Source organism: Ceratotherium simum, chromosome 17 (genome assembly GCF_057802395.1).
Source record: "Ceratotherium simum simum isolate JZ-2026a chromosome 17, ASM5780239v1, whole genome shotgun sequence".
Classification (NCBI taxonomy): domain Eukaryota; kingdom Metazoa; phylum Chordata; class Mammalia; order Perissodactyla; family Rhinocerotidae; genus Ceratotherium; species Ceratotherium simum.
The window spans coordinates 50128684-50144769 of NC_141916.1; the positions used below are offsets into that span (position 1 = coordinate 50128684).

The 16086-nt window shown below is 35.3% G+C and overlaps 1 protein-coding gene across 1 annotated transcript in view; it reads left to right on the plus strand.

Annotated features, from left to right (window-relative positions):
- Window positions 1-11081: 11081 nt before the first annotated feature.
- The window catches only part of LOC101408108 (killer cell lectin-like receptor 2), a 76618-nt gene continuing 71613 nt past the window's right edge, over window positions 11082-16086 (plus strand). Inside the window, exons 1-4 of the mRNA XM_087441917.1 lie at window positions 11082-11184; window positions 12592-12708; window positions 13777-13866; window positions 14813-15082. Coding sequence (XP_087298043.1) covers window positions 12594-12708; window positions 13777-13866; window positions 14813-15082 — 475 coding nt within the window. The 5' untranslated portion in view covers window positions 11082-11184; window positions 12592-12593. The remainder of the gene's footprint in view (window positions 11185-12591; window positions 12709-13776; window positions 13867-14812; window positions 15083-16086) is intronic.

The window sequence follows — 16086 nt, forward strand, 5'->3', positions numbered from 1 at the left end:
ATGCTAAAGGCATTTAAATCATAATAAGAAAATATTATCAACAACTTTCTACTAATAAATTTAGTGACATATAATCTGTATTCTTGAAAGACACACTCCTCAAGTCCACTTAAGAAGCAATAGTTAACCTAACTAGCTCTATATCTATTAAAGTAATTCAATTTCTAGCTTTAAAAAGCCTCATATACAGAAAACTCCACACTTCGCTGAAAAACTCTACTGAACACTTGAGGAAAACATAATACCAATTCTACAGAACTCTTCCAGATATTAGACGAGGAGGGAACATTTCTCAATTGATTTTATGACACTAGCATTACTCTGATACAAAAACCAGATAAAGATATTTTAAGAAAAAAAATTACAGACCAATATGCCTCCTGAATATAGAGAAAACTTCCTTAGCAAAATGTTAGCAAATCAAAGTCAGGAATATATTAAAAAAATTATTAATACACCATGACTAGTTGGAGTTTATCCTAGGAATTCAAGGTTATTTCAACTTCTGAAAGCTACTCAATATGATTCCTTATTTCAACACACCAGAAAAAAGAGGAACTATGTATTCAACTTAATACATGTAAAAAAATACATGACAAAATTCAGCATCCATTCTTGGTAGAAGGTCTTAGAAAACTATGAATACAAGACAATTGTCCTCAAACTGCTAAAGAGCATATACAAAAAACTTACATCCCACATCATTCTTGAAGGTGAAAAACTGAACGCTTTACCCTAAGATTGGAAACAGGCAAGGATATCCACTCATTTCTTTTTATCAATGCTATACTGGAGGCTTTCACCAATGTAGTTAATCAAGAATAAGAAATAAAATGCATATGGATTAGAAAAAATGAAACAAAATTTTCTTTATTTGCAGATGATCTGATTGTATAAAAAGTATTTACTCAAAGAATCTATTTAAAAGCTATGATAACTAATAAATAATTGTATTAAGTTTATAGGAAACATAGTCAATGCATAATTGTATTTCTATGTATGTCTGGCAGGCAGCCCTTAAAATGGCCTCTTGTGATTCCTGCCTTCTCTTACTTTTGCCCTTGTGTAATCTCCTCACCTTGAGAGTAGATTGGACTTGGTGACTATCTTCTAAGAATAGTTGTGGTAAAAGTAATGACATATCACTTCTGTGATTTGGTTACAAAAAGACTATGGCTTCCATCTTTTTTTTTTAAAGATTTTATTTATTCAGTTTTCTCCCCCCAAAACCCCAGTAGATAGTTGTATGTCATAGGTTCACATCCTTCTAGTTGCTGTACGTGGGACTCGGCCTCACGTTGGACGGAGAAGTGGTGCCTCGGGGCGCTCCCGGGATCCGAACCCGGGCCGCCAGCATCAGAGCGCGCGCACCTAACCGCTAAGCCACGGAGCCGTCCCTGGCTTCCATCTTGAGTGCTCTCTCACTCTCACTCACTTGCTCTGAGGGCATCCAGCTGCCATGTCCCGAGATGCCTTATGGAGAGGTCCACATGACAAGAAGCTGTTTCATGTTTATGTAAATCTCAATTAGAAAATGGTTAAATGATTTAAATACACGCTTCACCAAAGAAGATATACAGATGGCAAAAAAGTAATTGGTTATTAGGGGAATGTAAATTAAAACCACAATGAGATACTATTCAAAAATGAAAAAGATGGATGATACCAAGTGTTGATGAGGATGTGGAACATCTGAAAACCCTCTTTTGAATGTGAAATGGTACAGCCACTTTGGAAGACAATAAGCCATTTCTTATAAAGTTAAATATACACTTACCATATAACCCAGAATTTGCACCTGGGTATTTACACAAGAGAAATGAAAATATATATCTACACAAAGCCCTATAATATGAATGTTATGGCTTTGTTCATAATCACCAACAACTAGAAGCAGCCCAAAAGTCCACCAATTTGTGAATGGTTAACAAGTGGACAACAAGTGAATGAATAACAATTCATAAAATGGAATAATCTCAGCTATAAAAAGGAATGAACTACTGATACATACAACAACATTCGTAAATCTGAAAATCAAAAGCCTTCATATTATTATGAACCCATTCCTATGATGTTGCAGAAAAAGCAAACTTATGAAGAAAGTAATTAGATTAGTGGTTGCCTGTAGTTGTCAAGAGAAAGGTTGCTGTGAGATGATTGTCTACAAGGGGGCATGAAGTAACTTTTTGGGAGATGGGAATGTTCTATATCTCCGTTATGTGTGTCGGTACAAACTATATATATCTGTTAAAACATCAAACTGTACTCTTAAAAAGGATGAAAATTGCTGTACGTAAATTATAAATCAATAAAATATTTTATTTAGAGAGATGTTTGAACTTAGAAGTTTTATGTGCTTTCTAGGTTTAACTTTGATCTCATATAGGTAAAGATCTAAGATTGACAAGAGGGCCTATTTCAGTAGAAAGACAAAGAACTTGGCTCCCCTGTCCACATTGTTGTGACATTAAGTAATCTATTTAATTTCTCTGAATTCAAATGTAAAATTCCCTACCTACTTCTAAAAGTCTTTATAAAAATAAATTCATTTATTATTAGTTAAGATAATGTAACATATATGTATTCAGTGTTTAAAATGTGCCTGATGCTGTGATTGGCAAGGATAGATTAATGAGCAAGTCAGACAGGTCTCAAACCTCATGGGTTATATAATCTAATGGAAACAGTGAGAAATAAACACTAATTCATAATATTTTTATGATAGGGAATATTGGGAATAATGGGAACATATAGTAAGATTGTAACCTAGTTTAAGAATCAGTAAAAGCATTCCTATATAAGTGATTAATTTTTTTTTTGTCTAAGACCTGAAAGATGCATGGTATTTAACCAGCTATGGTTTGGGAAGAGAGAAGAGAGATGAGTGAGAGGAGTGGCATTGTGCAGACAGGAGAAGGCATTGGCTCAAGTCAAGATAGTGGAGTCAATGAAACGAATGCAGCGTATGAAATTAGAGAAAAAAAAGAGCAGAGAATAGCTAGGGTTGTAGGCATGGGCCAAAGAATTAACTTATAAAATAGAGGAGCTATACAACTCACGGATTTGAAATGCCTTATTTGTTATTAAAGAAACTATCCAAATATGTTTTGATCTCTCTCTCTGTAATTTTGATTTATCGTTTCTTGTATGGGTATTGAATAATTTTATTTATTGACAAAATGGTCAGCACACAGAAGTTTCTCTAAATGTATTTATTCAATTATTATTATATAGTGAATAATACGACGTGATTTGTGCTCTGATGGAGTTAATCTATATTTAGAATCATAATCTCTTCTCATATCTTTTAGGATTTTATTGAAGTGTTTTCTTCTCAAGTGAGTTCTTCTATTACTATCCCCAAACTCTGTATCCTCTCTTGTGATATATTTTTCTTCTTAGTTTTTAAGGTCAAAATTTAGTATGCTTTTGACTTATTTACTGTCTTCCACCTTACTACAAAATAAACTTCACGACCATGGAGATATTCATTTGCTTGCTACATTTGTTGATTGCTATATTCCTACCTTCCAGAACATAGCCTGGCATAAAATTATGTGATCAGTAAATATATACTAAAACAATGAATTTCATTGATCATTTCTATTTTATTTTGGTTTCAATTTCGTTTATTTCTGCTCTAATTTTATGATTTCCCTCCTTCTGCTGACTTTGGGTTTTGTTTCTTCCTCTTTCTCTAATTCTGTTAGGTGAAGTTTAAGATTGCTTATTTAAGATTTTTCCTGTTTGTTAAAGAGTGCCTGCATTGCTATGCATTTCCCTCTCAGGACAGCTTTTGCTGCATCCCATATAAGTAGGTATGGTGTGTTTTCATTTTCATTTGTCTCCAGGTATTTTTTAATTTCTCCCTTATTTTCTTCAATGATCCATTGGTTCTTCAGTAGCCTGTTGATTGTCTCTGCATCTGTGTAGCTTTCCCAGTTTTTTTCCTGTAGTTGATTTCTAGTATCATAGCATTATGGTCAGAAAAGATGCTTGTTATGATTTCAGTATTTGTAAATTTACGGAGGCTTACCTTATAGTCTAACATATGTTCTATCCTTGAGAATGTTCCATATGCGCTTGAGAACAATGTGCATCTTGCTGTTTTGGGATGTAGTGCTCTATATATGTCTATTAAGTACATCTGGTCTAGATTTTCTTTTAAGTACGCTATTTCCTTATTGACTTTCTGTCTGGATGATCTATCCCTTGATGTAAATAGGGTGTTAAGGTCTCCTACTATTATCGTATTGTTGTTAATATCTCCTTATAGGTTTGCTAATACTTGCTTTGTGTACTTTGGTGCTGCTGTGTTGGGTGCATATATATTTGTGTGTGTTATGTCTTCTTGGTGGAGTGTCCCTTTTATTATTATTCATTGCCCTTCTTTGTCTCCCATTACCTCTTTTATCTTGAAATCTAGTTTGTCTGATATAAGTATGGCAACACCTGCTTTCTTTTGTTTGCCATTAGCTTGGAGTATCATCTTACACCCCCTCACTCTCAGCCTGTGTTTGTCTTCAGAGATGAGGTGTCTTTCCTAGAAGCATCATATTGTTGTGTCTTGTTTTTAATCCATCCTGCCACTGTGTGTCTTTTGATTGGAGAATTCAATCTATTTACATTTAGAGTGATTATTGATATATGAGGGCTTAATGCTATCATTTTATTTCTTGTTTTCCGATTCTTCTGCATTTGCTTTGTTTCTCAATCCCTGTATTTCAGACTACCAATTCAGTTTGGTCGTTCTCTGTGATGGTTTTCTTAGTTTTCTCTTTATTTATCGTTTGCATCTCTATTTTTTTTAATTTTTTTATTTATTCATTTTTTTCCCCCAAAGCCACAGTAGATAGTTGTATGTCATAGTTGCACATTCTTCCAGTTGCTGTATGTGGGACACGGACTCAGCATGGCAGGAGAAGCGGTGCGTCGGTGCGCACCCGGAATCTGAACCCGGGCCGCCAGCAGCGGAGCGCACGCACTTAAGCGCTAAGCCATGGGGCCGGCCCTGCATCTCTATTCTGATGATTTGTTAGTGGTTATCATGAGGTTTGTATAAAAAAATCTCATAGATGAGATCTTCTATTTTCTGATAGCCTCTTATTTCTTTGGACTAAGTTGATTCTATTCCTTTCCTCTTCCCCTTCTAAGTTATTATTGCACAGTTTATTCCATCTTCTGTTGTGTGTTTTTGGTTAAAATGATGAGATTATATTTATTTTTAGTGTTTTCCTTCCCTTTATCTTTGATGTTGTAATTAAGTGTTTGCTAACCTGTTCTGATAGAGAGCTTCAATTGTTCTGGGGTTGTCTACCTATTTTTCACCTTGATCAAGGCTTTGTATCCTTTTTCCCTCTCTCTTTTTTTTTTTTTTCCTGGTGTGAGGGCATTCTTGAGCATTTCTTGTGGGAGGGTGGGACTCGTGACAATAAAGTCTCCTGGCTTTTGTTTATCTGGAAAATTTTTTATTTCTCCATCATATCCGAACAATATTTTCACTGGATAAAGTATTCTCGGCTGAAAGATTTTGTCTTCCAGAATTTTGAACATATCATTCCACTCTCTCTTAGCCTGTAATTTTTCTAATGAGAAGTCCACTGAAAGCCTGATAGGCAATCTTTTGTAATTTACTTTCTTCTACCTTGCTGCTCTTAATATTATTTTCTTTGGCATTGACTTTTGTCAGCTTTGCTACTATATGCCTCAGGGAAGGTCTTTTTCCATTGATATTGTTAGGAGTTTTAATAGCTTCTTTCACTTGTATTTCCAGCTCTTGCCCCAGGTTTGTGTTCTTCTCAGCTTTTATTATTTTGTAAAAGCTTTCTGCTCCATTTTCCTTCTCTTCTCCCTCTGGAATACCTATAGTCCTTATGTTGCTTTTCCTAATTGAGTCATATATTTCTCAGAGAATTTCTTCATTTCTTTTGAGTCTTAATTCTCTCTCTTCCTCCATCTGAAGCATTTCTATATTTCTGCCCTCCAGACTGCTTATTCTCTCCTCCATAATATCAGCTCTGTTATTCAGGGAGTCCAGATTTTTCTTTATCTCATCTGTTGTGTTTTTCATCTCCAAAATTTCTAATTGGTGTTTGTTTTTAGTTTCAATCTCTTTTTTGTGAAGAAGTTCCTGATTTCATTGAACTTTCTATCTGTATTTTCTTGTAACTTGTTGAGTATTTTTATGACAGCTATTTTGATTTCTCTGTCATTTAGATTATAAATTTCTGTACTTTTGAGATTGATTTCTTGGTGCTTGCAATTTTCCTTCTGTTCTGAGTATTAATATATTTTTTCCTACTTTTTGATGGTGTGGATCTGTGCCTCCACATAGTAACAGTGTCTGGTCACAGATTCCACCTGCTGCCACTGGGTGGGGGTCACGAGCTGTGTATTCTGAGCCCACCATTATCCCTGACTTGCTTGCTCACAGCAGCTGCTTTCGTATTGTATGCATGGGTGCTCTTGGGTGCTCTAGCTGACCAGCTGAGCTGGAGTGCCAGGTGGAGGGACGGGCACTTTCTTTCACCTGTATGATCCCAGGGATGTTCTCACTCTTCCCTCTCTATCTGATCTCCTTGGGTGCTGGCTTGATGAGGATACCCCCATAATAGCTTAGTCACCTCTGTGTGGGGCTTTCCCACGGGCTGTGAGGGTACTTGGAGTGTGAAGGTGTTCCTGCTGAGAGCCGCCCCTCCCCTGCTCCTCTCAGAGCTGTGTGCTGGGTCCTGTGCTCTGGGTCACGGCCATTGCGGGAGGCAGAGGCCACCCCCTACCTCTTTTCATTTCCTCCAGTGGTCCAGGACCTCAATCTTCAGATGTATGGCTGCATGACTCTCTCAGACATCTTTTGTGTTGTGTGAATGTCCTCTGTTGGTGTATGAATGTCCATTTTGTTGTATGTTAGGGGGAGAGTCTAAAGGAAGAGCTCACTCCACCATGATGTTAACATCACTCTCAAAATTCTTAATTATAGCCTTACTTCAGAGAACTATTTTCCCTTTCAACCTGTGAATAGACTTAATCCCTTAGTGGCACAGAGGCTGAATAGTAATCTGAAATAATTTTTGTGCCATTATTTTTTCATGCTTACTTATCTCCTGAAATGACCCTCTCATTTAGTTACCTAGAAATTGGAGGAAGGGCGGTTACTGTCTGATGGACTGCTGGAGACTAGTTGGGACAATATAGAGGATTTTAACTCTAGTGATTTAGAATAGTTATTATTGTAAAGACAAGAAGGACAAAATGATGTAACAAATTAGGGGAACAGGAAACCTCAAACAAGAGGTCTTTTGAGTTTTACTCTAAGATCCAGGAAATTTAATATCACTCAGTGGTGTAAAAGTTTAAGCATTATGAAAGATAACCATGGAGGTAGGAACCTGGCCAGGTGAGGTTACTCCTCACGATAGAGTGATGCAGACCATCTTTCCCTGGGAGCTGGTGGTTACTCCAGACATCCTTTACTTCAGCTTAGGACAGGAAGAACAGCGTGCTGCTGTGAAATAATAAGTCACTGAGGTTTGAAGGTGTGACTGGAAAGCCTGAAAGTGTGACTAGAAGTTGTGTGCTAAGCTTCTAGCTGACAAAGTTAATGTTGTCAGGAAGGGATGGGTAACATGTGTGGTTTCCCAAGTGAAAAAAGGCTTTGCAGCAAAACAGCCAGGAAATAAATACATGAATGCTTTGTTTAGTCATATTGTGTATGTGTATGTGTGATTTGCAAAAAAATGAATTTAGATGACAAAGTTCAAGAGCATTCAAAACATTCTTCAAATTTCTCTTCTTTCTGATTTATTAACAGTTGTTTAGATAGATGAAGTTTTGTGCTTCCAATTTTGTGCTTCATTGATCAAAGGACCATGCTAGGAGTTTCAGTTAGTCCAGTCTGAAGTTACTGTTGCTATCTGCTGATGCTAGTTGTCTTCTCATTTAAGAAGAAATTTTCCTTTCCAGAAATTCAGAGCTTGGTAATAAAAAGAAACTAGAGTTTTGAGGGGAACAGCTACACAATTTGGCTTTTCAATGATGAATCACATTCTGCCTCTTTCTAAAACTGAAAAATCTCGATTTTGTAGTCAATCTCTCTTAACTTTAGCATGTTCATTGAGTGCACATGTAGGCATCATATCTCTTCCACTTGCTGCAATTATAATAATGAACAAGACAGATGTACTCACCCTATGGAGTGTAAATATAGAGGAGACAGACAACTATGTAACTGTAAAAAAGTATTCTGTATCTGTCTAATTTCCATCATGAGAACTATCTACCCTCCACCAGTTATAGGGGTGTAGACCAAAACAGCAAAAAAGCTCAACATTACCAATATCTCCATGGGGAAGTAAGATGTACACAACCACTTCTGAGGTTACAGAATGGCTTTTCTAGAGAGGTAGCATTATGCTACAACATGTTTCCCAGCTGCTAAATTGTATTAATGTGCGTCCCCTGCTCCAATATACACACACACTTTCCTCCAAGCATCTGCACTCCAAACCTGACATGTTACGATAGAGAACCTAGTTCAATGTATTAGGATTTCTGGGTTGCAGTCCTGGCTCTTACACTATTTACAGTACCTTGGGAGAGAGAGAAAAAATGAACATTTACCTATTTTGAAGTCTAAGAAATACTATCGGAAGTGATAATCTCACTGAATTCTTCCAAATCTATGAAGTGAGTGATGTTCTTGTTGAACACATTCAAATTTTTACAGCTAGGAAGGATTTGAATCTTGGACATCAAATAATAATATTTAACATTTAATGAGTGCCTACTATGTATGTTCCAGGTCTGGGTAGGAACTTTATATACCCTATTTCTTATTAAATATTAATATAAATTAATTTAATATTAATTTAAATATTATTAAAGTATTATCGCTATTTTACTGTGGTGAATTCAGTGTTTAGAGAAGTGAAGTGACTTGCCACATATCACACATAGAAGCTAGGCTGATATTTCAAGCCAGATCTGCCTGGTTCCAGAATTCATGCTTTGTGGCAGAGGTTTGTTGAAAATCCAGGCCGTTTTGAATCCATAGTCCACTTGTGCTCTATATATTCAGTGAGCCTTGATTTTAAACACGGGTCAAGCATTAGCAATAATATGTCCTTTAGCAAGTCAATTAACCTCTTAACATTAATTTTTTCATTTGTAAAATGAGGACAATAATAAATAGCTGTCAGTGTTGAGAGGTTTCAATGTGGTTATACAAACAGTAGGTCCTCCAACAAATGATGGCCTCTCTCTCTGCCACCTTTTGGCAACCATTACTGTTTCTCCCAACCCTACACCCTATGTTCTCTCAGCAGAGCTTCGTTTATTTCTTCATTTTTGGCATTGGTATAGAGGGCTGGGATCTTTCTCTGTTTTGGGATTGACAAAGCGAATCCGGGATTAGAGTAAAGGGAAGAAAATGCCGAGCAGCAAGTATTCCTGAAGTGTCCAGACTCCACCCATAAACTTTGTTTATATTACTGAAATAAATTAGTCTCTGGGTGGTATTTCAGTGGACTGCCTGCACATGGTGACAAGTGGCAGACCTCGGTGGTGATTCAGAGATTAAGGACTGCATCGGGGGGCAGAAGTAGGCCAGTTGAGGGCAAACAACAGGCAAACAGCTAGACTGGGTCCTAATGGTCAGAAAACTCCATAGACTGGGTCTGTAAAGTAGTTGGGAGGAGAGGTGGGGCCATGAGCAAACTGAAGAATGGGAAAGCCTTCTAAAGTGTGGTGGTTCAGTTGTGGCTAGAGGTGGGTAAGAGAAGAAAAGAATAAGCAAGGAATTTAGTCAGAGCTGGTGAGATAGTGGTGGGTATGTCTCTGCATAATCAATTTCCCCTTGTGTCCCATACCTCACTCCTCTTCCTCCACACTCCATATTAACCACTGTCACTTGATTTGAAGAGCAATTTAAATGGGCCTCATAGAGCTATGTCAGAAGATTGACAAGATCTGTATCAAACGAAAGTGAGCTTCAATGAGTGATTTGAGTGTACTCTGGCAGGGTCTGGCTCAGAGAAACACAGTTCTAGAAATGAATTTCTTTTAGCTGGAAGATTGTGGGTCTTCATGAAGTAAGATTCATACACAAAACTCAAGTAGAGCAATAATTCACCATTATCTCTTAGAAATCAATAGCGAACATTTTCATACACAACTTAGTGGTGTATAAATAAGATCAACTTTTCTGGAGGGCATTTGGTATATGTATCAAAGTTCTTCACTGTATACACCCCTTAACCTCATAACTTCATGTTTAAAAAGTTTTGTTAAGAAAATATTCAAAAGTACAGGTTAAATATTTTTTATACTAGCAAAAATTGGGGAACAACTTACATGTCCAACAATAGGAGATTACCTAAATAAATATGGTATAATCTATATGGGTAATAACTACATATGGTTTTAAAATCGCATTTTAAATAAATATTTTTTAAGTGAAGAAATTCTTATTGATAGAAAATAATAGATCAAAAACATTGTGTATGGAATGACAGCAACTTTGATAGTAAACCCAATGTACAGATAAAAACCTAGAAGAATATACCCCAACATTTTTATAGTGGAATTACGGATGTTTTAAAATAATTTCTAAAATATGTTTACTTGCAATAAACATAAATGGAAAAAAGAAATAATATTTTTTTCCAATAGCAACATGTAAGAGAATGTTTCTAACAGGTTATTTAAGAGGTAAAGAGTCTAGTAATAATATTTCTTATGTATATGTATGTATATTTATACATATACATTTTAATCATTTGTTTTTACTAGTAGTTTCTTTTAAGTATGCTGGTTTTTGTTAAAGATATTACCTTTGTTTTCTACAAAGCTGTGTTTCTTTATCTTTTCAGTCCTCAAATAGAGATTTTGAATGTTATTTTGCAGACTACTAAGTGGTTGTTTAGTTGAAATGGAGGAAGATATAGCTCATGACCATTTTTCCTTTCCCGTCAACCTCAGCTTTGATCATACAATTTCCTTTTACCACTTTGGTCAAGAGGAGGGGCAGAAATTTTTGAGTAGTGGTACCACTCAGAGACAATTCATTTCTGCCTTCCATCTTGCAGCCTCTCACGCACCCAAGAGATCCAGGATTGGAAAGGTCAACTTCTCCCATCTCGTTTTTGGGTCAGCTTCCTCCACCTGCGTCACTGCATGGCACAGACACAGGTAACATCTGCTTTCATTCCTCCAGATCTTTGTACCTGAGTATACTGTTAGTCCTACTTATAAAGAAAATATTCTAGGAATATGACATTTTATTACAGATGACTTGGCATGAATGTGGGATTGATGGGAAAGCATTCTCTATTGATTGCTTTGGGCTGCGTTAACTCGGAAGGATGTGAAAACTGTAGTTCAGCATTCATGGAAGGTTATTTTCTTTTTTTTCAATATGCTACAATTTTTGCTTTGTGTTATCTAAATGAAGAGGGATTCGGGGGCTTAATTACTTTTTATTGGATCTAATGATTTACATATTATCTTGTCAATCTTAAAGGATTCTGTAATAGAAAAGACTCCTTTTCCATGGGAATTAAAGAGAATGTGAATAAAGTTTAGAAAATTTTATAAATTAAAAAAACTTTTAAAAGAATACAGTTAACGTGTGCAATTTGTTTTCCACATTTCTTGTTTTATGGATATCATCTTTTCAGACTGATTAATAAAATCAGCAAGGTAAATTTTATATATTTACTATTTAAAAATTTCTTTTTATATTAATATCGATTAGTACATTGAATCTTTTATGGATATTAACTAGTGACTTCCAACAGACAAATTTATTTTCACTAGGCTTCTCTGGCAACATCATACACTAGAAGATTATTTCTAATATTTTCATATGCATGAAATCATTTGGGATTAAAAATACAAGGTCTAGACACCAACCTAAGAGAATTCTATTCAGCACATCTTGCATGGGGCACAGGAATCTGGAATGTTAACCAGTCTGCTGTGTTAACCCTCAATAATTCTTTCACAGATGGTGTATGGGATACACTTTGGGAAACACTCTTGTAGAGTCATGTTGTAATTGAAAAGAATGCAAGAACTTTTTAATACTTATATGAAGATCTGAACGTGTATATTTTTTAAGTCAAGATATTTATATTTTTTCAGAATTATAAAAATAGAATTTTTGGTTTTTGCATTGATAGTATTAAAAGTGCCTCAGTATGTTGGGATGGTACCACATCTGCCTAATATCTGTATGTGTATGTTGAACATTTTGAGCTATATTGGCTGGATGAATAGGACCCAGCCTATTCAAACTATTGGTAGACTTTTAAAAAATTCTTTCTGTATTTTCTAATAATTACAGCAGTAATCACAAGGAGTATATATGACTTTATCAGAGATATTGAAAGGTTTTCCATTTCTTAAATAAATCAAGCTGAGTCTACATGCTGTAGGCACTTACAGGAGTTACTAAACACACCCCCACACACATACAAATATACATGCCTCTTCATCATGGTATGTTCCTATAGACTGACATTTTAATTTCTCTTTAGACAGAAATCATCCTGTTGCAAAGTTTTACTGCAAAACATATTTCTCTTCTTACTCTAGACATGAGCAATGAGGAAGTGATTTATTCCTCCTTGAGAGTTCTTCAGCCTCCTTTGGAGTCACAAAATAGATTAAGGCCTGGTGCTACTCAAAGGCCTGGGAAAAAGGACGACAAAGGTACCTGTTTTAAGCATCTAGATTCACCTGTCTCTTATGGATTGTCAAACTTTAGACTTTTGAAATAGTGTTCCTGTCTGTGCTTCAGGTTCTCAGATGGTAATATGAAATCACAAATGTGTAGCCTAGGAGAACAAATCTTTTTCTTTTAAAGTTTGTAAGAATAGAGAAATTAATGAATTCTTTTAAATTTGAGAAGCTAATAGAATGTTTCCATCCAAATTTGTTTAAGAGGAATTCATGAGACCTTTAAAAGTAGAGGACAGACTAGACTCTCAAGAAAAGACTGCATCTTCTAGAGAAATGAAAGTCTTAAAGAATGAGAAATGAAAAATATGCATTAGAAACAATGTTTTTTTTCAGAAAAATTATGTTTTAGATGTCTTAAATATTTATTAAAACTTGATGGCAGTGAAGAAGCAAAAATATTCAAATCAAAAGGAGCATTCTAATTTTTCTATCTTCTCTCTCTCTCCTCAAATATTGTCACAAACTCTAAACTGAGAATAATTGTTACTTGTTTAATTTAGTGACAGAGATACAACTTTCAGAGGACCTCAAAAGTAGGAGGATAAATATAGTATTGACTCGGGAAAAGTAGTATTAATGAAAAAGAAAGGGAAGTTGATTTCTAGAAACTCCTTTATGGTTGAACTCCAATCACATTTGCAGTTTCAGAGTATCCACTATTGGCCACCAATTTCTCAAGAATATTGACTGCTTTGTCTTTTCTCTTCATGATTAATTGCGATCACAGGATGGAGTATACATGTCAGTGTAGATTCTCATAAATGTGTGTTGTGTCGATTGCCATCTGTGCATTGTAAGGGATGTACTTTGAAAATCCTATAGCACTGCCCTTGTGTGTAAGATTTCTACAATGGGTGCATGTCAGTCAGAAATCTGAAACTTTAAAATTGTAATTACAAGATCATCGATTTGTATGATATATTTTTGTAAAATTTTTAGAGAAGATTGTCTTTTTGTTCCAAATGGTGTCCTAGGTTAAGGTTAGTAGTGGGCCAGGCTCTATTCCTAATGATTATTTTCTTCGTTCTTCATTTTAAGAGTTTTCAGTGCCCTGGCATCTCATTACAGCGACTCTTGGGATCTTCTGTTTACTTCTTTTGGTGACAGTTACAGTGTTGGGGACAAAGAGTGAGTAACTGAAATATATCTTTCAAGTTCGAGTAAAAGCAGCAACCACTAATTGTGCAGATAGTAACCATGCTCCTACAATTGTGCCTTGGCTGTAATCAGGGAATATCTCCAGTGTCTCCTTTTTGGTGATTTTTCCTCAGACACATCGCAATGGCATTTTCATTTTATTTACCTATTCCAATGACTGCATCTGTAATGAGCTTTCTCATTCTGTATAATACATGGTAACATTCCTTCTGATAAGAAGTTAGTAATTTTCTGCCTTCTGAGTTTAGATCATTGGGAATTTTAGACAAACATTCTTTGAGAAATAACTATTCAAAAGAAATTATGACTTTCTCTTGAGTTTTTCTCAGTATACAATGAAGAAATGGTTTAGTAAAAAGAGTGATTTTATACATGGATGTTAGATGATCTTGACTTCAACCTTTATTTTTTATTTGAATTCCTTGACATCTTTAGAGAAAATCACAAATATGACACACTCAAATAAAATTACACATTTGTATCTTCCTTTCTTTTCTCCTACGGATATTCCATCTACTCCAATAATAATGGTGCTATTTCTTCATGTTGGTGGAGATTTTCATACTCAGAAAACGTGTTGTTAAATATTCATTGACTGGTTTTTACTTTAGTGTCTATTTGTGAATGATGCACTAACTGTTAAAAAGAAACTAAACGGAATGGTAAGGTGTTACCTTTATAATTTTATTCAGATACCTTATTTTATTTATTCTATGCTTAAGTTGCTAATAGTGAGAAATTTGATGTTTCCATTTCTGTGGTCAGTTTATTGTAGTGTTACTTTCTAAATGTCAAATTACTAATTAAAGTAATGAAATAGGTTGGTTATCCAAGTGATACTTTTTTTCTTGTATCAAATTCCGACATTAAGCATTATGAGTACTTTTTTGTATTATATCTATGTTATTAATTTTAGTTTTGCAGTGCACTCAAGAAGAGCACAGACAGGAAGCAAGTCCACAAAATCTCAGTCAAAGGTACCACAATATAAAAAATGCTGCCTACTTAAAGGAGCAGCTTTTGAATAAGACTTTAGAATATGACATTCTCAAAAACGAAACCCTTCAGCAGAAAAAGGAACTGGACTCACTCTTTATAGAAAAGAAGAGATGTCATAGAAAACAGGAGAGCTTTTCAAAGTCTTTGCAAAATACAGGTATTTTGGATACAGGAGGAAATCTTGAATGAAATATTGCATGATTTTTCATTATTTGTTCCCCCTCCAGAAGCTTTGAGGCCTAACAAACAGGCGTATGGTATATGCTAGAGATCTATGTCTGCTGGACAACTTTAATTTGTGCCTGTTGGATGTAGTATGGGTATTTGGGTTTACTTGTTTCAAACATAGGATTAAGACCCCAGAAGCCATGTTTGGAGTAGTAGAGCCCTATGTTTCCAAAACTCAATGGCAGTTCTTGCATTGCTACTGCTCCCAGAAGGTGAAATACTATGTCAGCTCCCCTGAAAATTTGTATCATTTTGCAACTGTGGGCAAATAAGACACTCCCACTTTGTCGCTGACATGAAATATGGAGGCTATCAGTAAAAATATACTTAGGCTACAATGGGCACAAGGCCTTTTATTTGGATGCTGTTGTAAAGATAACTGTGTGTATGTGTTTGTGTGTGTGTTTTTCCATTCAGCCTTGACTTCAGGTATGTGATCTATTTGTGATCAATACACATTCTCTGCAGCACATCTGCAAGATTCACCAGTGTTGATGCTGTGTGACTCTGTGTGATGCTACCATTATAAACTACCAAGAGATAAGAATATGAGATCTCATACAATAAACTCTGTTATCATGCATAACAATGAAATAAACTGACCTGGTTAATCAACCAATAAATATTTGTTTAGGATTTAGAGTTTACAAAGAGATTTTGCCTATTTAATATCATTTAGGTATGGTAGTTAGTAGAAATTTACTCTCTCTATTACTAGAGGGTCATAATATTTTAAAAATTTCGTATATTGTAAGATACATGAGAAGAAAAAAACACAAAGAATAATGTTTATTTTATTTAAAAGGCATCCCAGAACATTTTTTTTTGCATTTTATTTAGTATTTTTAAAAACAGATTTATTGACGTATTATTCTTATGCGAAGAACTGCACATATTTAATGTATACAGTTTGATGCATTTAGCCTTTGTATATATCTGTAAAACCATTCACAGTGTGGGTAA